The sequence below is a fragment of the Gekko japonicus genome, unplaced genomic scaffold (assembly GCF_001447785.1).
Source record: "Gekko japonicus isolate JY-2015 unplaced genomic scaffold, Gekko_japonicus_V1.1 scaffold63, whole genome shotgun sequence".
Lineage (NCBI taxonomy): Eukaryota > Metazoa > Chordata > Lepidosauria > Squamata > Gekkonidae > Gekko > Gekko japonicus.
The window spans coordinates 1499598-1524971 of record NW_015168654.1 but is presented as its reverse complement, the minus strand read 5'-3'; the positions used below and the strand labels follow the sequence as shown (position 1 = coordinate 1524971).

General features: G+C 49.9%; 1 protein-coding gene across 1 annotated transcript in view; it reads right to left on the bottom strand.

Moving 5' to 3' along the window:
- Positions 1–7764: 7764 nt before the first annotated feature.
- Positions 7765–25374, bottom strand: part of DPYSL5 (dihydropyrimidinase like 5) — a 42602-nt gene continuing 24992 nt past the window's right edge. Inside the window, exons 2-12 of the mRNA XM_015415146.1 lie at positions 22842–23000; positions 20478–20657; positions 19419–19487; positions 18574–18618; positions 18177–18252; positions 17479–17635; positions 16151–16292; positions 14953–15095; positions 12974–13181; positions 9747–9915; positions 7765–7917 (exon numbers count right to left, since the gene is read on the bottom strand). Coding sequence (XP_015270632.1) covers positions 7832–7917; positions 9747–9915; positions 12974–13181; positions 14953–15095; positions 16151–16292; positions 17479–17635; positions 18177–18252; positions 18574–18618; positions 19419–19487; positions 20478–20657; positions 22842–23000 — 1434 coding nt within the window. The 3' untranslated portion in view covers positions 7765–7831. The remainder of the gene's footprint in view (positions 7918–9746; positions 9916–12973; positions 13182–14952; positions 15096–16150; positions 16293–17478; positions 17636–18176; positions 18253–18573; positions 18619–19418; positions 19488–20477; positions 20658–22841; positions 23001–25374) is intronic.

Genomic DNA, 25374 nt, shown 5'->3' with positions numbered 1-25374 from the left:
AGGCAATAGCAAAAAAACCAACACCCTTTTTTGTTTCTTGCTTTGAAAACTATGGGGTCACCTTGCCCACTTTTCACCGCCAGCAGCAATAGGGGGGATGGGAAGCTGAGCCCTCTCCTCCCTGCTGCTTCTCTGCTCCAGATCATCCCCTCCTGAAGCAGCTTTCCTCAGAGAATTTTTTAAAAGGATACATCTCTACAAGGCCTGGTTAGGCCCTGAGTATGCTACATGGCCCAGAAGCAGGGCAGAAATTTGCCTGAAAAGCTGCAACGAGCTACAGCTATTCAGAATCACATGGGAGAGACAGAGACTGTAGAAACCAACCATGACTGCCTCTCAAGCATAACCATCATCCATCTAATAAAATAAGGTATATCCATTCCTACTCCACCCTTCCAATCTCAAAGCCCATGATCACCTTGGCCTGCTGCTTACCTTGGGGGTCTTTTTCCACTGCCATTGCTAAGCAGCAGTCCCAACCCAGTGAGGCGCTTGACCAGTTTCTAAGAAAGGAAGAACTTGGTGGGTTGTCTAGCAACCAGGGAACACACTGCCCAGTCTGGAAAGTCACAGTTGCTGGGTGACCAGTCAAAATATCCACAGTTACACAGGCTCTACACAGACCCTGAAGGGTGGGGGATTAGGGATGGTGACGAACAGGGTTTTGAAACCAGTGCTTTGCTTGGTCACTGAGAAGATGCCCCGGACACAATGAGGCAATGTACAGAGAAGGCCGATAGGCCCTAACCAGGCCAAGAAAGGGCTTCTGATGCTTGGCATGGGGAAGACAAACTACAAGAGTGAATGTATACTGGCTGAGGTGAAAGGAGGCCTGAGCTTCAGCTGAATAGGATGTGGAGGCCTCTAGGCAAGGCTCTGTATGGGATTTGTCTGCTCTCAAGAGAACTGTAAGCAACTGTAAAGGCACCTGACACCCCAATGGAAGGAACCTCTGAGAGGGTCTAGGGTGCAAGGGCTCCCTTCTGAGGGAGTGCAGATATGGCAGCCATGCTGAGGTCATCACCAGGCCTGGACTCTTGGGCTGTAAGAAATCACAGGGCACATTCAAGGCAGAGATAAACACCTCCAAGGTGTTTATTTAACCACTTTGCTGCTGCTGCCGCCTTGACCCCCAATTCACCGATGACTCTCAGTATTTCCTCTTATAGCAAATATTGTTCCAATTTGGTGATTTTCTCCCTCAGTCTCATTATATGGCACTGGGGTTTTTTGAGGAGCCTCATGGGTAGGAACTGACAACCGCCACCAGCAACAAGTTCTTCAGATCATGTGCTTGGTGTATTGGAATCCAAAATAGGTACAGAAAGCCTTTATGGGATAGGATCCAGTTGCATCGTATTGATATCGTGGTTCTTTCTCTCTCTGCCTAATCAGCCTCACAGGAGCGTTGTGTGAGGACAACATCCAAGAAAAAAGACTTGTAACTAGAGCGGGATTCCTTTGAGGGAAGGCAGGATAAAAACCAGAATGATGTACCCTCGTTGCTGCAGCTACCCCAGAAGTTTTCAGCTATCATAAGGTAAACGTTTTGTTATTTACGCATGCATTTTTGTGTGCATTACAGTTTTAAGCACCTCAGCTCAGTGGTCCAGTACCAGTTTTCCGTGGGGAGGGTCCAGAGTTTAGTCTCTGGGGTCAATTAGTAGCACTGGAAAGGTTTGTTGCCTGAAAACTGCAGAGGGCTGCTATCAGTTGGTATACAAACTTTAGGCTGGAGAGACCAACTCTCCATCTCACATATGCACTGGCCCAGTGGCCTAATAGATAAGGCATAAGCCCCCCAAAACCCAGCTAGGGCATCTTCACTGCCTGCCAACGTCAGGCATATGTGTGTTGGGGGGGGGGGCAACAAGGAGGGTTGTTACCTTCACGTTCTGCTTGCGTATTTCTCAGGGCCTAATCTAACAACATGATGAGAATTCCATGTCAGGAGCAAAGAGTTTGTTTCTGTAAAAGTCAATTTTGTGGTGTGTGGGGCCCTGATTCAACTTTGGACTGCAGTGTAAGGGGAGGGGGCTAAGCTCCCCCTTACTTTCCCAATGTAAAATGGCCCCAAAGAGATGCTATTTGCTCTGTTGGGGAAATGTAGGTGTCGTAGTATCAGTACATGATACAGGGTAGAAAATGTATTAATTGTTAAACATTATTTCATCTTTATGTGCACCTTGGAAACCTTAATTCTTCCACAGCATGCTTTTTATATCATATTCTGCTTTGAGGGGTACAGTGTCAGCTATCAGGATAAGCTTGAATCTAAGAGTACAAGAAATATGGAATAATTGTCACATATATGTTATAGATACCTCCCAAGAAGTTAAGTTTTGCCATTTTTACGGTACAAAAAAGATGTACAATTCATTCTGCTACCTGCCCTTCCATTTCCAGTTTTATGGCCACACTTTAATTATAATATGTAATTTAATTCATGCTAGAACATTTCCACCGCTGCCCTGTAACAACCAGAATCATAAAAATATCTTAGCAGACTTGACAGTTCTGGCAGTGCCTTCTGCAAAGCCAGCTCGGTGACTTGCAAAAGAATTGCCCGCAGCCTATACCAGCAAGCTACTCTACAGAGCTCACTGTATGCAATTTTTTAAGGTGAAGGAACATTCATCGCTGGAGTCCTCCTCTGCAGCCTGTGCTAATAGTCACACTGCTTGAAAACAACCTACACCTATATGCATACCTGGAAGGAACAGAAAAGATGTAATGGGTTTTGGATCTTTGCCACAACTTGTGATGCCCAAACCCTGGTCTGTAGAAACCTAAATAAGGTGGTCAAGATAAGGGAATACAGTTGTTGCATCAAGTCCATTTATTTCTCTCTCCTAAATACTGGCAGTGGAGAGGGAGGACTGCTCCTCTACCAAAAGCCAATTCCTGGTACATGTTGTTAATTTTCCACTTTGACCAGTGGGAGTACTGTCCAATAGGTAACTGGTAGCATTACAAGCACTGCCACATGCAGAATGTTGCTAACTGATACAATTTGCTGCCCCAGAGCTTGGTGGAAGCACATCTCCCATGTGGGCAGAGAGTCTTTACCTGTGGCTGTCACCAGCTGTGTGTGATTGGCAAGAAGGTTCATCCAATACTGCCCCACAGACACTGTTGGAGACGGTGAGCTACAATGATCAGGGAGATGTATTGCTGTATGAAGAATGAGTTAAACAGATGGGGATTTTTAGTTTAGGGGGAAATAAACGTGACAGAAGGGGGAACACAATAGCTGTTATGAACGAAGAATGGTGCTATGGAGAAAGCAACTATAGGACAGCTAGAAAGTGTCTCGCACCTAACAAATATATCATGGCCAGTGTTCCCTCTCAGCTGAGTTAGTGTGAGCTAGCTCACAGTTTTTTAGCCTCTGGCTCACACATTTTAGCTCACACATTTTAGCCTCTGGCTCACAAGACTCCACAGCTTAGAGGGAGCATTGATCATGGCATAAACCTTCATGGATTAGAGCCTGTTTTGCCAGAAGCATGGAGTATTGATTCTCAGCTATCAAATCAACAAGATTGTGCACAACAGGGTTGAGAGGTCATGGGCTGGATCCCACAGATCCATTCCACTAGTGGCAGAATCTTCCACCAGCACAGGGACCCTGCCCCCAATGGGATTATTAGTAAGGGAACTGAAAACAAATCAGCCAGCATCCTAATGCCCCTGTATAAACCGATGGTGCAGCCTCATTTGGAATACTGTATACAGTTCTGGTCACCACGCCTCAAAAAAAGATATCATAGCATTGGAAAAAGTGCAGAAAAGGGCAACTAAAATGATTAAGGGGGTGGAACACTTTCCCTATGAAAAAAGATTAAAGAGGTTAGGGCTCTTTAGCTTGGAGAAATGACGACTGAGGGATGACATGACAGAAATTTCCAAAATTATGCATGGGGCAGAGAAGGCAGAGAAAGAAGTCCCTTTCTCCCTTTCTCACAATACAAGGATTTGTGGGCACTCAATTAAATTGATGAGCAGTAGGTTTAGAACAGATAAAAGGAAGTACTTCTTCACCCAAAGAGTAATTAACATGTGGAACTCCCTGCCACAGGAAGGGGGGATTCAAGAGGGGATTAGATAAACATATGGAGCAGAGGTCCATCAGTGGCTATTAGCCACAAGGTACAGATGGAACACTGTCTGAGGTAGTGATGCTCTGTATTCTTGGTGCTTGGGTGCAATGCTCCCTCTAAACTGTGGAGTTTTATGAGCAAACATTCTGCTTTGTGAACTACTGGCATTAAAGTTGTGAGCGAGCAATTTGGCTACTGCCTGAATTAGTTTGCTCCGGAGCCATACTTCCTGAGCTAAGACAAAAATCTGTGAGCTGGAGGCTAAAAAACTGTGAGCTAGCTCACACTAACTCAGCTTAGAGGGAACACTGCTTGAATGGCAACAGTGGGAGGGCTTCTGGCTGCACTGGTGGACCTCCTGATGTCACCTGGCTTTTGCCCACTGTATGGCACAGGGTGTTGTACTGGATGGGCCATTGGCCTGATCCAACATGGCTTCTCTTATGTTCTTAATGCAGGAGGGCTTACAGTGCCATCTTAAGCAGACTTACAGCCATCTATGTCCTTTGAAATCAATGAGCTTAGAAGGGTACAACTTTGTTTAGGTTTGCAATGTAACAGTGCGATCATAAGGATGCCTTCCTGGGGAGTAAGCCCCACTGAACAACTTGGGTAGCATGCTGAGCAGACCTGTTTAGGATGGCACTGTGGATAGCGCTTTCTTGGTGCTGGAGGATAGTGCTGGTGTTGCCAGTTCAGATCTGCACAGCACACGGGGTCTAGTGTGTCTGTGATGTCTCTATGTGGAGCCCAAATGTATGAGCATTCATATAAGCTACCTCATATGAATCAGACCACTGGCTATCAAGGCCAGCATTGGCTACTCTGACTGGTGGCAGCTCTCCAGGGTCTCAAGCAGAGGTCTTTCCCATCACCTCCTACCTGACCCTTTGAACGGGAGATGCCAGCGATTAAACCTGGGGTCTTTGGCAAGCAAAGCAGATGCTCTGCCACTGCGCTGTAGCTTCCAAGGTAAGAGCCATCCCTGACAGCAGTCACTTGTGAGAAAATGATCTTTCTGGCTGACAAAGCCTTGGGTCACAAATGTATTTCTTTAGGCCTGGGTTACACATGCAGGAGAATGGGGTGGCAGAATCTTGAGGTGGTAGAATGGACTGCACTACTGCAGACACCCTTTGCATTAAGGGGGAAAAGCCTCCTGCACCTAGCACAGCAGAAAAAAAACTTTGGACCCCCGCCTCCCCTTGCTTCCTGTACTGGTTTTCTGTTTACAGTGAGTTTTTAACGTAGGAAAACATCCCAAACTGTTGTTTTCCACCTGTAAGCCTGATGTGGTGCAGTTCATTCTCACATCTCATCATTTTACTACCACATTCTTTTGCATGTGTAACTCATGCTTTAGCCTTCAAGATGTCTAACATCTCTATTGATGTTTCCGCTGCAGCACAAACACCAGTTCTGGAATTTGCCAGAATGGAGAAATGGGAAGGGGGTCCTTTGTCTGAAAATAAATTCATGGGCTCCAGGTAAACTCAAGAAGAGCTGCTTCAAACAACAATGACTTTCGAGACAACAGCCACACAGTACCACAACAGTCACTGGCAGCGATGGCTTTTCAAAGGGTTAGATTGATTCACAGAGTGCTGGAGAAGACTCTTGAGAGTCCCTTGGACTGCAAGCAAATCAAATCAGTCAATCCTAAAAGAAATCAACCCTGACTGTTCCCTTGAAGGCCAGATACTGAAGCTGAAGCTCAAATACTTTGGCCGCCAAATGAGAAGGGAGCACTCACTGGAGAAGACCCTGATGCTCGGAAAGATTGAAGGTAAAAGAAGGGGATGGCAAAGGATGAGATGGTTAGAGAGTGTCATCGATGCAACCAGCGTGAAATTAAGCAAACTCTGGAGGACAGTGGAAGACCGGAGGGCCTGGCGTGATGTGGTCCATGGGGTCACGAAGAGTCGGACTTGACTGTGCGACTGAACAACAACAACATAAGCTGTGATTGCTAGGGATGGAGCTGCTCTGTTGAGCAGCAGTGTAGTTCTGAATGCCAGCTGCTGGAGACCAGGAAAGTTTGTTGCATCTGGAAGACTGCTGCTGGAGATTTCAATAGGTCATTGGTCTCTCTGTCCCCCCCCCCCAAAAAAAAACCACAACAAACCCCACTAGGCCAGGGATCTGCTGCACCCCTCCTGGTGCCCACCCCACTCCTCTGAAGGCAATGGCATGCCCACAGGCTGGGTCAGAAAGTGAAGACACGGGAGCCCCAGACCGTGAGAACAATCTTTAATGAGGAAAACAGAAACGCACTGCAGGTCGCTAAAACAGCCATTACAAGACTATTCCAACATGTAACAGGGCAGGGCTGCGCTCAGAAGCCGAGTTCCTCCACTGCGGTCCTGGGAGCTGGGGACTCCGTCACGCCCGGCTGCCCGGCCTCACACACCTATGGGGTTATCAACTAGTGGAGGGGGGGCGGGAAAGTGCACAAGTAACAGTTCACATTTCACGCTACTCCGGAGGAAGACCTGGTGGGCAGAGGGTGGGGAAAGGGGTGGGGTTGGGGGAGGGCTCCTTTGGCCCCCCAACAGTCAGCCAGAGCACAGGGTGGGGAGGGGGGTTAGCACCATCGTGTAGTGAGTCTCTGCTCTCTCAGGGTAACCCTAGTTCAGCGGGGTGCGGCTGAGATCCTGGAGGTATTCCCCCACTCCCTTGGTGTCAAAGAGGGAGAGACCCTACAAGGACCCTGGCTAGGATTCTAGGAACAGGACAGATCCATCGGAGGGGGACAGGGTCTGTCCTTGGGAGCCCGGGGCTCAGAAAAGGATGGAAAGTGAGGAGGTGGAAGATCATGCTGCATATAGCTGTGCAGACAGACAGGGGAACTGGAGGGAGGACAGAGTCCCTGCCTGCCAGCCCTCTCCTGCTTTAACCACTAGGCTGCATCCTCCAACAGGAGCCTAAGCTCTCCTCCTGCCATCTAGCTCTGCCCACTGCCTGACGGGCCTGCAGAAGGGGCTTTGCCGTCACTTGGCTGTAGTGCTGTCTAGAGAGACATCTGCTGGGAGTACGAAAACAAGGGGGCATGGAACCTCTCCCCCCCACCCCCGCCAACTCAGTCCAAGACGCTGTTCCCCAAGGGGGAGAGGAAAGAAGCTCCTCTACCCTCCGGTCACGCTGGCCTGAACCACCTTGCACAGAAAGACGACTGTTTGAAGCGAGGGGGCGGCTCTGTCCTCCCACCCGGTCCCCATCCCGTGCCCCCCTCCCTGTGTCTATCCTACTGCTAGTCACACAAAAGTACCGTTATTTCAGTATTTTTTCCCCCACGTGATGCACAAACAAGTCAAAAATGTCACTGATCCAAAAAACCCAACGTGCAAAACAGAAAGGAACCGGCACAGACAGGCCCCCTCAGCCCTGCCCCCTGCCCAGGCCAGATCCCCCCCCCCTCACCACCACGGCGCTGGAGGGAGCTCCCACCCTCCACTCACACAGCAACAGAGGCAGGCTCTTCGTGGGTGCATCACCCTACATTTCAGTGCAGCCACTGCAGTAAGGAGGGCAGGGCGCGGGCCCCACCCTCTCAGCCTCGTTTCCGTCTGCGTCCGCATGGCATTGGGCACGGGATGGTGGAGGGCTCGCCGGTGTCGCTGGCTCCGGTGAAAGGTGTGGCCGCCTCAGGCTCGCAGGGTGTGGAAGGCAGCCGGGCAAGTGGGGGGTGGTGATGGCGTCCTTAGTTGGGGGACAAGTCTGGGGGGCAGTTACCAAATGCCGCTAGACCTGCCTCCGGGGGGAGCGAGAATCCGGGCCGAAGCTCGCTTTGGAACATGGTCATCGATTTGAGAACCTGTGGCAAGAGAAGGGAGGGGAGTGCCGCATCAGAAGCATGTCAGTTAGGATCTTCTCTTCTTTCTTTTTCTTTTTTGCATCCTGCTCCATCCTGCCCCCCCCTGTTAGGGACCACACAGGGTGCTGGGAAGAGGAAGGCTGCTGTTGCAAGGCCATATCCTGCTCAACTACCCACCTTCCCAAGTAGGGAGGCAGTACCCAGGGCTCAAAAGGCCTGTCTTCAGCACCCCAGGAAGAGAAGAGTAAGAGGCAGGAGGGAGGGCGTGCTGGAGGGGGTGGAGATGAACAAGGATGTAGGGAGGATGCAAAATCATGCAGGGCTCACAAGTGCAAACCCCCACACACACACTGAGCAATGAGAAATTCATGGAGGAGGAGAAGAGGGGCTATTAACAGCTTCTCCACGTTCAAAGGCAGAATATCTCCGGGTTATCAGGTGCTGGGGACAAAGGACAGGGGAAGGGTGTTACTATCACGTGCTGCTTTGTAGGCACGCAGATGCATCCGGCTGGCCACCATTGGAAACAGGATGGGAAACTCTATGGAACCACTTTGGGCCGATCCAGCAACAGAGAAGCTCTTAGAACATCTGGGAGGAATGTTGCCCCGAGGTCAGGGTTACACCATTCAAATTTGGGGGCCATTCACTTGGAGTGCCGTGAATTTGAATGTAATAGTCTACACTTTTAATGTTTTGGCTGAAATTGAGTCTTCGATGAAGACCAAGTTATGATGAGTTTGGATGAGTGAATCGGTGAGAGTGAATGAATGAAGAGGGTCAAGCAAGCATCTTTCCTGCAGGAGTCCATAGAACAGATGCCCCTCAGCCCCACACAACAGACACATCACGCCTCCACAGAGACACAGCACAAGACAACACCCCCTATTCTTGCACAGGAGCCTCCCAGCCTACTATTTCCTCACTAAAGAGGTCCATGTCCTATAAAAAAAAAAAACATGACTCCTTTTATATGCAACTGCCTATAGCTCTACAGAACAGCCCCCCCCCACCCGAACCTATGGAAAAGGTTTGAAATATGCAATTCCCAAGCACACATCTAAACCCACTGACCTACATGTAGAATATGCTCTCCCCCAGTCTACGGCTAAAATACAGTTAGGGCTTTTCTGGGGATACCCGCTTTATAAAGGCAAACACCCCTCTGATTTGCATTATATACCCAAAAGGCCATTTGGGGTTATTTCTCCAGCACCAAGTTGTACCTCCAGGGATGCATTTTGCTATAGCCTCCAAAAGTCCACCAGTGGCCAACAATTTTGCCTCCTGTCCTCTGTTTCCATCTCGCTTTGCACTCTGCTTTCTGCCAACAGACTGGCGCCTTCCTCCTCCACAACAAATGCAGGGAACCACAACCCCCCCTCCCTTGTCAACACACTCACAGCCACTGAAACAGGGGCAACCCCAGGGGAGCAGGCAGTGCAGGGAGTGGGTCTAGCTGGCTGCTGGCCCTTAGCAAGCAGGGTGGAGTAAGGAGAAGAGCTGCTGGAGCAGAGGAGGGGCAGAGGAATTGGGACCCTCTTTGCAGCGCTTGCAGAGAAACGTGCTCCAATAATGAGGGTGCGTAAATATCAGTCAGTCCCTCCCAGCTGCCCAGGTAGCAAGGCTATGAAATGCTGCCCCTCCAGGGCAAGGGGGAGAGGGGCACCGAGAGTGTTTGAGGCAGAGGAATGGGGCTAGGTGGTGGTGGTGGTGGTGATGGACAGAGCACAGGTTTGTAATCCAGGTGCCTGAGCATCACTGGGGGCCAGGGCATCCCACTCCCTGGGGTCCTCCCCACAGAAGACCCGCTCCAGCCCCGCTCTTACCGGACAGGCTGAAGCTGGACTCGTGGAGGTCCCTCATGCCCCCGTGTCTTGTGGCAGGCCGGGTGGGGGTGTCTGCAAGTGGCGTCCCCGTCTCTTTTTTCCCAGCGTGCACAACCACAGCCACGTCCCCCTGGTACGGGGTGCGGTCCACGCTCTTAAGCTTTAAACTCTAATTTTAAAAGAATACACAAAATAAAAAGACAACCGTCAGAGCCCCACCCCTGAAAAGGACTACCTGTGAGAACCCACGTCCCCTGGGGAGAGGCAGCCCCAGAACGGGGGAAGCTACCCGCTTCCAGCAATAGCCTCTCTGGCACTCCTTGGGCGTTTCAGTGGGGCTAAGGGGAGTGTGTGTAGTTGGGCCCATCCTCACTCATGGGGCACAGTCGTTTCCTTAGCAGCAAGATTAGTCAGGGAGGGGTGGGGAGGGGGAAGGTCCTTCAGCTGGGCTTGCTTGTCCTTTCATAACTCTGGGACTGGAATCCTGAAACTTGCTCTCTGCAAAGGATGACATTCAGTCAGGGCTGGACTTTGGGGCAGAAGTCCAGAACCACAGGACTCACCAGCCCCCCAGCAGCCTGTAGCTCTGCATCTGAAGTATATGTTGCCATCGGAAACGGGGGGGGGGGGGCATAAGACCATGACGTCTGAGAGTACAGAAGAGGGCAGCCACTCCCCCCTCCCCAGTCCTGAATGGAGCAGGTCTGCTGAAATAACTCCTGCCATCTCATCTCTCTCTGGGCACCATCTACGATACTAGAAAGCTGTAACCCATACCTGGGCATCGATACCCACCTGTTCCCCCATCCAGCCCTACACAACCGGCTGAGAACTTCCTCCCCTCAAGCCCCTCAACCTTATTAACGTATGGCCGGTAGAATTTCACAGGTAGGAAGTGTGGCTGCCGTGAATGGGTATGTGTGCCTGCTCCTTTCTCTGCCTCTGTCTCTACTCCAGGGCTGCTATATCCCCCCCCCCCCACTCCAGCCTATCGGAAATATTCCTTTGGCTGTCTTTATCTCCCTCCCACGTCTACATCCCTCTCCTGCTGGCTCCCCCTGGCTGCATCTCCTGGCTCCCGCTTTCTGTCTGCTGTCCAGCTGGCTTCCCCCTGCCGGCCCACCAGTGCCCCTCTTGATTTTCTTTCATCTCCGCTGCTCCCCCTTCCCCAAAGTGCAGTGCTTTTGCGTTCCCGGTAGGAATCCCAGGTAGTGTCTGCATGAACAATTAAAAGGACGCACTCAGGGACACTTTGGGGGCGGCGAGCTTCATTCCAAAGCCTGCTCCTGACCACACAGCCCCCGCTGTGTTTTCTGCAGCGTAATTTTGCGCAGTGTCACTCCCAGGGATTTCTTTGCAGGAGCAGCTCTGCACAGGACTGCACTGCCCGGCGTTCTAAACTGTGCCGGGAACAGGCTTTCTACAGATCCAAGGAACTCCGAGATTTCATCAGGTGCTGCCCAAACACTTTCAGGCCTCCCTAGGCAGTTTTGCCATTTACATGGAAATGGATCCTTCCAGGATGCTGAGGCCTGTGTCCACTTACAAAGCTGCAGGCTCTAATGCTTCTTTGTCTCCTTCACACAAACTTCAGGCACTGGGCTGCTTCCTGGGAGGGCCCTCCTTCCCTCCTGGCCAAACCTCTTACTCTTTTCTGGGATGATACTGGGGAGGGGGAGGAGGGAGGAAAATAATGCTCCCCTGGTTTCCTCCCCCCACCCTAGCAAGCCTCGCTAACCATACTAAGTCTGGGCGTGGCTCAGTCCTCACATTTCCCCCCCCCCCCATCCCGGAAAGCAAAATACTTCTTGATGCTAAATTCTGCACTCATGTATTGAAAACACAAACATGCGGGGCATGGGGAACCTGGTAAACAGGCCTGGTTCTCAACGTTCTGCCCACCCGCCATCTCCTTTTATCCTGGCTTCTACGAGCAGCAGTCCTCTCTTCTATTGCTGTCCTTTTGAATTCAAAGTACCCTTTCCTTCCTGTTGTGGAATTTAATAATCACCGTGTGAGCCTTCCCTTCCCCCAAATACACATCTTTTAGCTTCCCCCTCCCGTGACAGTTGCATGGGGGCAGGCATCATATAATCCTCAGCACTTGCATTATGTTCAAAGGATCCCACATGTGGCGGAACGGGCCCACGTCAGCTGGCCACTCTGCCCACCCCTCCTTTGCCTGTCCTGGCACCTGAAGGGGCAGTTTTTCACCACTGCCTCCGGGTATTGCTGCCACCACTGTCCCTGTCTTGGGCTCTGGTTAGGCAGGACAGTCTCCTAACCTCCCTCTGATGTCGCCAGGAACCCACCTCGGGGCTTCCTGGCAATCTTCGGGGCTCCCCTGGAGAGTTGGCAACTGGCCGTTTCGCCCTTGTTCTCCTCAGGGAGTCCCCAACCCACTCCTAGCGTGTCCAAGCGGCTGGGGGAACTATGCGGTACAGAGGGACTACTCAATGTCAACAATAAAAGGATTTATTTTGAAACCACTCAACTATATACAGGCATATTAACAGTGAACTGAAGAATCAAAATAAAGGTGAATAATAAATGGCTCCATCTCTCCCTCCACTACACATACCCCGTCTAGATGGTCTGCAGGGCAGGCACATGACTTGCTTTCACTGGAGGAGGTTAGATTAGCACCACTCCCAACATGGCCTCTGCCTCAGACAGCTTGACTGGCTCCAGCCTTCAGACAGACCGACCTCAATTCTCATAGGCTGCTTCCCGCCCAAAAGCTCCACTATATCAAACAGCCCTTCCTGCCCAGGAAGTGGCTCTCCCTCCTGCAGCATTCTGGGGCAGATCTCCTCACAGCCTGGATGGACTTCCTGTCCTCTCTAGGGAGCTGCCCTCTGACTGCTGGTTGGGGGGGGGGGAATGAGGAGGAGACTAGGCCAAGGCCTACCTCAGGGTTGATGGTCCCCTCCTATCTGGCCCACACCAACTTAAACATAGCATAAAATGGCGTTTCTCCACACCACATATACAATCTTAGTGGGATCCTGGCAACAATTCCATAAGTGGGCTTTTACCCTCCCCCCCCCGGTACTGCAAATGCAGAGCTGAGGGTAAGAGGTGATGACTTGCCACCTTCAACAAGTTCTTCATTTCAACACAGGACTCTGAGCCACTATGTGCCTCCGGCTCCCTCTCCCTCTGAGCTACGCCCTGGTTCACCGTGCAGAGAGCTCCCCTCCTGGCCCTCACCCTCCCCGCCGTACCTTTTCCCGCTGCACCAGTTTCTTGTACACAGAATCCGGGAAGGAGCGGAGTGGGAAGAACTTTCCGGTGCCCTCTGCACACATGAAGACGCCGTTCTCGTAGACCACTCGTCCCCGGCTGATGGTCACCAGTGGCACCCCGTGGCAGCGCATGTTCTCATACAAGTTCACATCACCACCTTGGACTTGGGTGCTGGCTGAGATGGTCCTGCGGAAGAACAGGGAAAGCTGGAGGGGGTGGCAGGCTTCGCTTGGAGCTGGGGGTGGCAGGCAGCCCACAGTGCACAGGTTAAACTCATTTTTGCATATGGCAACAAAATCAGGTGGATGGGCACCACTAAGAGATGAAGTCAGCAAAAGACTAATGAATGTACAGCCACCCACCAATTAGCCCTTGCCTAGCTTCCTAGGCCCCTGGAAGTTTATCTCTCTGGACCCCCCCCCCCCCATGAGCAGACACGGTTACGTCTGTTCCCTTTGGGGCAGGATGTTGATTCTCGGGTCCTTCCCAGCTGTAGGAGCCATGATTCAAAGGGAGCTTACATTTCCAGCAGAGGAATTCAAAGGCTGACTGTGATATCATCCCTCATTGTTAATGGTTAAACATTAACAAGAAAGTCAAAGGCTGGAGAGGATCCAAGCAAAAAATAAGAACCTCTCCCACTAGATTCCTTGGAACAGTCCTTGAGGGTCCTTAACTTTGCACATTTCTCTTCTTCATCTTCTCCCTGAACTTCTACTTTGAATCATAAGCCCAGAGAGTTCAAGGGATAAGTGGAGGTCTTTAAAAGGGGAGCCTACTCGATCACAGCGAGACCATGGGCTCAGTGGCAGAGCACATGACTTACATGCAGACAGTCTCCGTTTCCATCCCTGGCATCTCTAGCTAGATGGATCTCAGTCAGAAAAGCTGATAAAGACTTCCTACTGTGGGGGAGATCCTAGAGAGCTGCTGCCAATCAGAGTAGAAAGCACTGAGACCAGATGGATCAGTGGCTTCGCTCTGTATAAAGCTCTTTCATATTTTTCAGTGCAAAAGACTTGTGAGGCAACAAATCCCCAATAAAGAAAAAATCCCCTCTTATTCAAACAAGGTTTGTGCTGTGTTTGCACCACCTAGAGTGTCTTGGAAAAACTAGCAGGAAGAGAAGTTTGAAGCTATTATTTGGCTAATAAGGAAGATGGAGCTGTCTTTCCCCCAATCAGGAGACTGGAAGATACAGGTTCTTCTTTACTCAACAAGTGATTAATTTGTGAATTCACTGCTAGTGGATGTAATGATGGCTGTGAGCATTAGAGCATTAAAAAGGGATTAGACAGATTCATGGTAGATGTCCATCACTGACTACTAACCATAGTAACTAAAGGGCACCTCCATATACAGAGGTAGTGCTAGGAGGCAGCATCAGACAACGATCTTGGCCTGTATGCCCTGTCAGGGGCCCTCCATAGTAACAGGTTGGCCCCACTTGTGAAACAGGATGCTGGACTAGACGTACTACTGGTCTGATCCAGCAGGGCTCTTTTTATGTTCTTAGATGCAGAACTGGTAATACTACCGAGAACTTACTATTTTCATGCAATCCCATGAATCAAACATGACCCACTTTTGTAAATCCAGTGAACTGACTCAAGAGAGAACTTGGAAGTCTAGTGAATTTTAAGCACCTCCTTCATTGCATGACCTTCTGGAGAACCACAGAGGACTCTGGTGACTGTACACAATGTTCTTGTAAATGTGATGCTCTTTGCATCCTCTGTGTGGTGGCAGTGATGGATACGTAGGATTTGTTCTATTATTAAAACCCTTTCTTTCCTTGGGAAAGCACCGCGGAACTTATCTGGTAGACTCCCAAGTGAGTCTCCCATCCTCAGCTTCACCAATGCTGTGGTGGCACATACTAGCAACATGATACACATAATAGCAACATGAGCTTGGTCCCTTGTCTGGGTTATCACCCCATGTCCCAGGTGCCTACTTTGTGGCTTCAGGGTCCCACACAACCACGTCAGCGTCCGCTCCAGGGATGATGCGGCCCTTCCGAGGGTACAGGTTGTGGATCTTGGCAGCATTAGAGCTGGTGATGGCAACAAAACGGTTCTCGTCCATCTTGCCCCCCACCTGCAGTGGGCACATGAAGAGAGGCTGGCTGAACAGTCTCCCTGCAACAGTGGGGTGGACAGGGGAATGCCAGTCTTCACTTGATTATGGAAGTTGAGTGAGGCACGCATAACATAGCCCATTACCTGGCTACAATCCTTCCTCCCCCACTGGAGGGAACCTTTGTTACTGTTTGAAAGGAGTTTCAAAACTCTGGGCAGGCGCCTGTGGCGGGATTTCCCCCTTGCTTGTAGCCTTGGTAATACTATGTGGGTCTCACTTCCTTTGCTCCACTGAGATGCAGCCCCTTGTATGAGATTCTTGGAGACTGTTTAAAAAGCAGCCAAAGGAAAGGAGGAGTCACAGCTAAGAAGGGCATGGGAGAAGGGATGGATTTGGAAGCACCAATCCCCAAGCATTCCAGCGGTGGCTGAAGAACACAGGGCTGGTGGGAGTGGGCATGGCTAGTCTGGTGGTGAGCTAGGGAGGAACAGCACAGAAGCACCAGGCAATTCTGCACTGTGAAGTGAGCTCTGAGAATGTTGCACATGGACTATGGTTAAGCAGGGGCAGTCAAGTGTCACTACTGATTTGTGGCGACTACCACCTTGCACCTCACTGTAGTTGGTTGCCAGGGTCATGGACACTCCAGTTGTGGGAGGGACTGCCCCTCATAAGTAGCCTGCAGTCCAGAACAGGACCACTCTCCAACCAGCTGTTTGCATCTCTGGACACCCCTTCACCCCCCACAATTTCCATTGGTCCCGCAAGTGGCAATTCCACTTCCCGCTTTGCTTCATTAGGAGACCATGCCTGGATGTGTATGTGCTGGCCAATATTGTAGTGCTAGATGTCCCTGTCAGTAGCTTAAATATGGGGCAGGCTATAGCTCCTGGGGAGGCTAGATAAAGCATGGTTGGTTCACCCCACAACTTAAAGGGGTAACAGTGATTTTAGGGTACCCAGTGCGTTCACATTCGTCAGATCTCCTCTGCTTAGAACTGCCTCCATGCACCCACTGCAAAGGAGGGGGATCCCTGCCTTCTGAAAAGACCCCACCCATACCTATCACCTACCACGCCACGTTCCCAGATGACAGCCATGCGGTCCTGAACCCCACTGACTCCATGCGGGATCTTGGTGAAGTCCTCCTTGCCCATGGCCTTCTGCTTGGTGGTGAACGGCCGGTGATCAGAAGCCACTATGTTCAAGGTGTCACTAGGGGAGAAGTAGAGGAGAGGTGGTAAGGGGAAGGGAGAGGAGAGTCCCATTCTAATGGCCTCTCTCGACACTGTCCCACATCTGAAGAAGAGGAGGTTCCTCTGCCTCTCCGCGCAAGGTTACCCACTCATGTTTATTTACTGAGTGATTTATTTAGATCATTCCCAACTCACTCTTCTGTCCTAATCTGGATCCCCAATGCAGTTTACAGCAAGTCTAAAACAATGTAGAACAATTATAAAATTATACTGCATATAGTTAAAAAAACACCACCACCAGAAGCCAGCTAAAAGATCCAGATCCGGAGGAGTTAGCCGTGTTAGTCTGTTGCTGCAAAACAGTAAGAAGCTCAGTAGCGCCTTTAAGGCTAACAGACTTCATTGTAGCATAAGCTTTCAAGAAACACAGCTCTCTTCATCAGATGCATCTGATGGAGAGAGCTGTGTTTCTCAAAAGTTTATGTTACAATAAAGTTTGTTAGTCTTAAAGGTGCTACTGGGCTTTTTACTAAAAGATACAGGCTTTGATCCTATGAATGAATTCCGAATCAACCCTGGTGATCAATGGGGTGACAGATATCGCAGCCAGATCACCCTCACACCCAGTGAATGAATTCCATGCATGCTAGACTGACTCTGCTGCAGAGCGCATTTCCTCTTCCACTAAAACCTCTGTTTCTGCAAGATCAATGGTTTTCAATGGGCCTTTGTGCAAATGGAAGGTTTAGTGCAAAAGGAATGGCTGAGGCTATCTAGCATGCTCAGAACTTATTCCCAGGATCCAAGCTACAAGGGATAAAAAGAAAGTCAGCAATTCCAGATGTAATAGAAACCATTTCGCCCCAGGTCCAATCGCTGACATCTTCAGTTAAGGTTCAGGTAGTAGGTAATGTGAAAGACTCCATCTGAAACCCTGGAGAGCCGCTGCCAGTCTGAGTAGACAATACAGACCTTGATGGATCAGTGTTCTGATTCAGTGTAAGGCAGCTTTCCCCATTCCCAGCCCATGGTGCCAGATCACTCCCTCCCCGCTCTGCTGCTGTGGTCACTGTCCTGGGGCTCCACAAGCCTTCCCTCCCATAAGGGCATTTTCTGTCCTCCTCAGACTGGGGCTGTGCTCGGTGCTTAGGACTCTATACACAGTTCAGGGCACTATCAAGGCCGAGCCCCCAAAGCTCCCTTACTTGGCAAGCAAGCTCATGAGGTAGGTGGAGGTGTTGGTGTCCAGCCGCAAGGGCGGCACGGTCACATAGGCCGCTGCGTGTGACCAGTCCTGGTGATAGTAGTGCAAGCCCGTCAGCGTGGCGTGTGCCGTGGTGGTCTCTGCATACACAACCTTTCCTGCAAGGAAGAGGGGGGAGGAGCCTCAGGCTTTGGTGGAGTATCCTGCTTAGCATAAGGATTCCTTGGGGCTTTAACAGGTACCAATCCCTTAGTCCCTTTGTTGGGCTGTACTGACAACAGGATTTGTCCAAAGCCAAATACGAGATCCATGGCAGATGTGTGCCTTTAACCCAGGTGTTAGTGTGGTTCTTTAAGTGTCAGCAAGAGCCCTACCTATTATTGCAGATATCTACTGCTGCAGTCACCTTATCAAATGGAAGAAACCACATAGCTAGTCTCCCAGAACCAGGCCCTTCAGGAGAGGGCACAGATGGGGGGGGGGGCAGATCTAAGAGGAACCAGCCATTCCTGCCTCCTTCCTTCCAGTGTGTCAGAATTATGGACTATTTGGAAGGACGCAGCCTCACAAACAAAGCCTTTAATAGGGCCATGGTGGTGCACTGCTGGACTGGGAAGTGAGTACAAAATCAGACATTTTACATTGACTCCAGAAAAGTTTACCACCACCCCTCTGAAGCCAGGGAACAGCAGTTCTTACCTTGCATCTTGGCTGTGGCTATGACATCCCCAGCCGACATGCTGGAAACGTTGACCAGGTAGACGGGGCAGTGAGTCTGCCAAGGGAGGAGATACGCAAAGGCATCAGGCAGGGCTGTGGGGCAGCCGGCCCCCATTGGTGCAGGGTGAATCTGCTAGGGCCTCTCCCATATTGTTTTGGGGCTGAAAGGAACCTGAGGGGGCCTGGGGGCTGAAGTGCCCCGGGGTAGACAGAGGGCAAGGCATTCGCCTGAGGCAGTAAGAGGGAACCCCACCAGATACATTCTCCCCTGTGAAAAGAAGGGGGATGGGTGGGCACAGGGGCACACCTGCAGGGACTAAGGCTGAACTGAGGGCTTCAGTCTGCCGGGACAAGGAGCAGGGGGTTGGTTGCTTACCCGGTTAGCAATGGTGATGACGCGATGTGTGGCTTCAGCTTCCAGCTGCAAAAATGCATACAGGACAGAGAGATGAGACAAATGCCAAGCCATGCCACCAGGAGCTGCTCTGCAGATGGTTTTGCTGGACACTAGGTATTACTGTTCCATGTGTGGCAAGCAATCCTTATTTGCCCCTGCCATGCACACCAGCAGTGCCTGACCCTCCCCACGTCTGGGGACAGAGAGGGCAGATAGCCTGGACAGATAGTCAGCACTGTAATCAGGGAACTTCAGATGACGGCAATACTGGATTCTCTGTGCTAAAGAGGAGGAAACGGGTACCCCAAGCTCTTGTCCAAGTTCTGTACACCAAACACCTTTAAAAATTAGCACAAGCTTGATTTGTTTTGCATAATCTATTCTGTCCTGCCAAACACAGAGCGAGGTACCCCTTGATGGCCACTGGAACGCTTTCTCTGCTTTGTGCTGGTGCCTGAGATTTCACCAGGCAATGCCAACAGATGTTACTGCAGCAACCATGAGGGTTAGAAACTTGCACCTCATTTCAAATTTGAGTATAGCAATCCCTGCGACAGACCTCCCTATGTGCTTGGGGTACTTATCTTGTGTCCCCTGAAAATCGTCAACTAAGCTACCTGACAGTTCTTTCTTTTATCTTCCTGAAGGTGCCAGGTTCCCCAGAGATTATGCAGGTCTTCACATTACCCCTTTTACTGCTGGCTGCTGGAGTTGAGCTGGGACAGGCCAAACATACCTGAATACCAACTGAGGAGGGGTAACTCCTAGCAGGAGCAGAGGAAGATTGAGGAGGGGGATTTTCTTGCAATATGAGCCACCCTTACCTCCTCTGGTCGGCTAATCTCGATCCCCTCTGGACCAGTGATGCCCAGGTCCAGCACCTCCCTGGCACCCTGCAGTGGAAACCAGAACAGTGTATTAGTCCGTGGCAGGCAAGGAAGGCACTCCTGATGTTTTCCCCTCCCTCTTCTGTCACTTTAGGTTTATGCTGAAAGTCAGCTGACATGTAACATTTATACCTTTAAAAATGCCCACCAACACAACTTCACAATCTGGAAGGATGGAAGAAAGATTCAAAGGAAATGCATGTGCTCCCCCCCCCCCCCCCCCACTGCACACATGGTCAATGCACAATTGATGGTGATGCGGAGATTCCAATCCACAGCCATTATCATGTATACAGAACAAGGGCTAGCTTTCCCAGATGAATGGAAGCAGACTAGGAGGATGCGACTTTGCACATATGCTGCTACTCGCTCCAGAGCTGTGACATGCTTATTCCTATTAGGAAAACCCTGCCCACAGCAATATCCCCAACTGCACAGCATCCATGTCTGTGCTCAGGAGACGATGAAGGGCATGCAGGCCATAAGAGGGGCGAAAGCCCTTGAGAGCCTTAAGGAAAGGGCAGTGCCTGAAGAAGGGGAACGGTTCCAAGCCCAATCAGGGCCAACTGAGCAAGGAATGCCCTCTGCCCCCTCCCTCCCCATCTTGCCATCCCACGTGGGAAGAAAGGATCCCGGCAGCCCCAGTGTAGATGTCACTGAGGTGAAATGGATCAGTGAGCTGGAGGGGCCAGCTGGCACAGATCAGATGAGAATCTGCAGGGCCTAACACCTATACAAGTAGAAAACGTGTGTGCAAGCCAGAAGGAAATGCCATCTCCTCTCCAAACATCTTGTGAACTGGAGATCCAAGCAAGGAGGGAGGACCAGCTTTATAATACCAGCAAACCCCTCTGCCCTCCAGGGAGCAAGGACCCAAAAGCTGACCTCTTTCCTCCTGCAGACAGGAGCAGTAGTACTGCTAGGCTCTGGATTTGCAAGTGCCTCTCTACCCCCTGCTTTGCCTTTCCACACCCCTCCCTGCCTCGAGCAGCTCACCTCAGCAACCAGCTCTCCATTCTCCGCATGGACACGGGCAATGGCCCCAATGTCCTTGCAGGCACGGAAGACCTGGTAAAGCTCGCTGTCCCGCAGCATGTACAAATCCTTGTAGGTCATGAACATCTGGAAGGAGTTGACACCCTTTTCCCGCACCAGTGTCTCCATCTCCGATTTCACCTGTGGCACAAGGAGGGCAGACCTAAATTATCCTCTTGTCCATGGCATTAATGCAGACCTCCAGTCTCAAACAGCTCCCTTTTCTCTGCACACGCAGAAAGACAGCAACAACATGTGTATGCCACCCTTTTTTTTTTTTTTTGCATTTGTGTGTATGTATGTGTGCATGCCCATGCCTGGAAGTCATGGCGACCTCTGGCAACTCCTACTGGGGTATGAAGGACATTCAGAGATGTGGCTTGATGGCTTGCCTCTCCCTCCCAGCCCTGGTATTCTTTGGAGGTCTCCCATCCAAATTCTTACCAGGGTCGGCCCTGCTTAGCTTCTGAGATCTGATGAGATCGGGCTTGCCTGGGCTATCCAGGTCAGGGCCTGTATGCCACACCTTTCTAACTCCAAAGGCACAATAAGAGGTCCCCCCCAACTCAAAAGGCCATATAAATAAATAGGTGTTTCCCACAAGCTCAGCCTCTCCACAGTAACTTTACTGGCTAGATCCTGAGAGCTTAGCATCCTAGCTGTCTAATGCACACACAGTATTCTAAATTTAACCATAATATAGGAGGAGGAGGAGGAGGAGGAGAGGAGATTGGATTTATACCCCGCCCTTCACTTGGAGTCTCAGAGCGGCTTACAAAGTCCTTTCCCTTCCCCTCCCCACAACAGACACCCTGTGAGGTGGGTGGGGCTGAGAGAACTCTGACACAAACTGCTCTTTTTCAAGGACAGCTGTGCCAGAGCTTGTGACTGACCCAAGGTCACATCAGCAGGTGCAAGTGGAGGAGTGGGGAATCAAACCCGGTTCTCCCAGATCAGAGTCCACACACTTAACCACTACACCAATCTGGCTCTCAGAAAAAGGGCCCTGGGCTGGCTATCACATTCAGGGGAAATCCCTGCTTCGGAATTCTGATGCAGAACTTGGTACACAGTGATATTTGGTGCAAAAATCCTGACAACATAACCCTTCATTAAAAAAAAAGTTTCTAGGCCTAATGACTCCAGGGTTAGTGTGGGAGATCTGCCAGAGATACTGCTTTATTATTTCAGACTATCACCTGCCCCATGGCAGGCTGCACTTTGGGTAGTATTTAATAAATATCAAATGCCTCAAGCAACTCAGCTCTGCATACAAGATAAAAAGAAGTTTGTGTTCAGAGGCTCAACACGCGTGGCTTTTTAAAAACACGACAATAAAAGTGGTTTGTGGTGGGAAGCTTAACCCTTTCCTTCCTGCCATTTCTCGGCTTCTAATGTCTCCTTCCGAGTGTTTTTCCTTTTAACAGAATCAAAGCTGTCTGATACTGAATCAGATTGGCAGCAGCTCTCCGGGCTGTCAGCCAGTGGTTTGTTGCCTCATCTGCCACCTGGTCCTTTTAGCTGGAGGTGCCAGGAATTGTACCTGGAACCTTCTGCATGCCAAGCAGATGCTCTACCACTGAGCCACAGTCCCTCCCCTTACTTTGGCAGGGGCACTAGAACCCCGCTTCTTCACTCAAATGGCCTCAGGGAGCCACTATTTACCCTAACGCATCAAACATGCATGCCCCTGTATCAGTACTTGTAAATTTCCTTCAAGGTGCAAGTAAAGACTCCCCAGAGCCATTTCAGATTTGGAAAACAGTGTGGAGAAAAATGCTTAATCCACTGTAACTTTGCACTATGGTCCTCATCCAAGCTGGGCTCCTGAGTGCTATGAAACTGAATTTAAAAAACACTGGGTACATAGCTTCTTATCTGGTTTGTCCCCAAGTGAACGGTTAGCACATCAACACATGATGCTGCCGTATACTGGGTCATACCATTGGTCTATCAACCTCCGTATTGTCTGTTCAGATTGGTCCTCTCCAAGGTCTCCAAGTGATCCTTTTAACGGGAGATGCTGGGGGTTGATCCTGGGACTTTCTGCATGCAAAGCAAATGATCCATAGCCCCTCCACTGAGGTGCTGTGTGATCACAGGTGCCCTTAATACACAGCCCTGGTCTCAATGTGCTATAGAGGACAGAACTAGACTGAGGTCTGACTGAAGTGAGCAGTCAGGAGGAGGAGACTTGCAGGTTCTGAGCAATGCTGAACAGTCAGGGGCATGTGGAAGTAGATGAAAGGCTGTGGAAGGCAAAATTGCTGAGGAGTGCCAGGTGCCACAGAAGCCACTCTCCTTTACCTGCCTCATCCCTCTTACCTTGGGTGCCCACCAGGTGATGCCCATGTGCAGGGCATAGTCGCAGCACACCTTGGGGTCGGCCAGGCTGCGGCACTTTTCGTAAGCATCCAGCAGGGAAGTGTCTTTGTCTGGAAGCACATGTCCAATCACCATGGTTGTGCCCCCCACCAGGGCAGCCTGTGGAGAGAATGGAAGAGCCTTGAGAAGGGAGTGGGAGCAAGAAGCCCCTTGCGGATCCAAGGTGCACACTGAGGACAAGCATGCCTGCAGGCCCCAACCTCCAGCCCCAGACATGAGGGGCTCGGTCATACCGACAACAAGGAGGGGTTGGCACTCTCTCTGCACATGCTCAGGGGTACTCTCCAAGCAATCAGAACCCAGGGCCAGATGGTGGCTTCAGAAGGGTCCAAGTAACCAACCTTTTGGACAGGAGCCTGAGAGCCTTCTGGGTACTCCTCACACACTCCCATAAGTGACTATGGGTGAGGCGCTGCCCAGCCTTTCTTAGGATGATATGAGGGAAATGTGGATGGTGCAATAAGACAGGCCTCTCCAGTGCCTGATTCTGCACTACGGGGGAGTGAGGGAGTTATTCAGCCCATCCATCCCCCACTAGACCCCAACAAGGCTCCTCTTCTTCCACTCCTGCTTTTCTGCCACCAGTAGATTGGTTCTCAGAGGCTTAGTCCAGCCTGCATGCCTGAAGACAAGACTCCATGCTCCTCTCACCTTCTGTCTCTTTTAAGACCTTAACACCACTTTTGCCTCACCTTCTTTCTTCAGATTGCTACAGAAGAAGAAGAGTTGGTTTTGATACCCTGCTTTTCTCTATCCTAAGGAGTCTCCAAGCGGCTTACAATCGCCTTCCCTTCCTTTCCCCACAACAGGCACCCTGTAAGGTAGATGGGGCTGTGAGTTCTGAGAGAACTGTGATTGGCCCGAGGTCACCCAGCAGGCTTCATGTGGAAGAATGAGGAATCAAACCTGGTTCTCTAGAGTCCACCGTTCTTAACCACTACACCACACTTATTCTTCAGAGGGGACCAATCTCTCTTACCTGAATTCTCGAGGAGGGTAGGGCTTAAACAGCTCCCTCCTCACCCAACACTCCTAGTAAGCATGAATTGAACTGGGTTTGATGTGGTTTACAGAAACAGAAGACTCCAATTTCAGAAAAAAAGAATTTTTTATCTCAAATAATATAAGCAAACAATGTATATATGAATATATATCCATAAAAATGGATATATGAATAAATATATATGAATAAATGTAGTAGAACAGCCAAAGATTATAAGTATCTGAGCACAGGAAAAGCAAATATGACAAACAGAAACATCTTGCTGGTTCCTGGCTTGGTGTTCATTTCATCTAGAACATGGCTATTCTCCCCAACCCCCATTTCTGTCCAGAAGTCCCCTTGTCAAAATACAGCAGGGCTGGGGAAAGCAAAAATTCTCCACTGACCGTGTGACTGAGCCAGACTGGGCCAGCTTGCTGTTCTCAGGCTGTCCTAATTGTCATATTGTCATATTAAATTGCTTTATTGCCCCCTCCTAAGCTTGGAATTGGGAATGGGTAAGGGAGAGTAATTCTCCATTTTGACTAGGATAACAATACTGGAAGTCTGAGCTTAACATCTGACCATTCACAACGTATGGAACCCAACATATGATACTACTCAGTCAAGCCAGAGTACTAAACTGGGTTGAGTGTCGTTAGATCTAGGAGACCTGGATTCATCTCTACTTAACCATAAAACTTAGTAGACAATCTTGGTCCAGTCACTGTCTCCATATAACCTGCTTCACAGGGTAGTTGTGATGATAAAGGAGGCAGAGACAGAGATGTGGAAAACAAAAACAGAAAATTTGGGGGGAGGTCTTTGTCCCCCCCAGATTGGGGTGGCTTTTTTTTTGACAGAACGACAACATACTTTCTCTTTCGGAATGAGTGAAATGTTCTTAAGACAAGGTGTTCAATTTTATCAAATTTAGTTCAATATCCAGGTATGCTGTTAGCCCTACTATGACTGTATGAAACTGCTTTTTACGATGAAATGTGTTTTCTTATTTCAACTTTTATTTTTTCCTCTCTCTGGGGTAGCAGAAACTGAGACACATGTGCTAAGGTGAAGCACAGGGTGCAGAACTTTGAATTTCTCTCTATTACAGTGTTTGCTATTCTGCTTGTAGAAAATGAAGGCATTTATATTAAGTGTAATAAATATGCCAAATAGTACCATTTCATATGCTAAATGAGTTATAAATGATGAATTTTATATTAAAGCAGTAAAATAAGCTTAGGCTTAATAAGAAAGTAAGTATTGCAGAGATTTCAATTTCCCCCAGATTTCCTAGTTTGCCCTCACTATTCCTTTTTTTTTTTGGTAAACAAATTTTTTATTTTCTCAGGAATACAACATATAAAACTTTTCATTCTATCAATTGTCTACCCCATTCCCAGTTCCTCCCCTCCCTCCAATGGCTTCCCACAATGCTTCCACCCCTGCTCCAAATTACTTCATATCATCAACAATATCAGTTTCTCA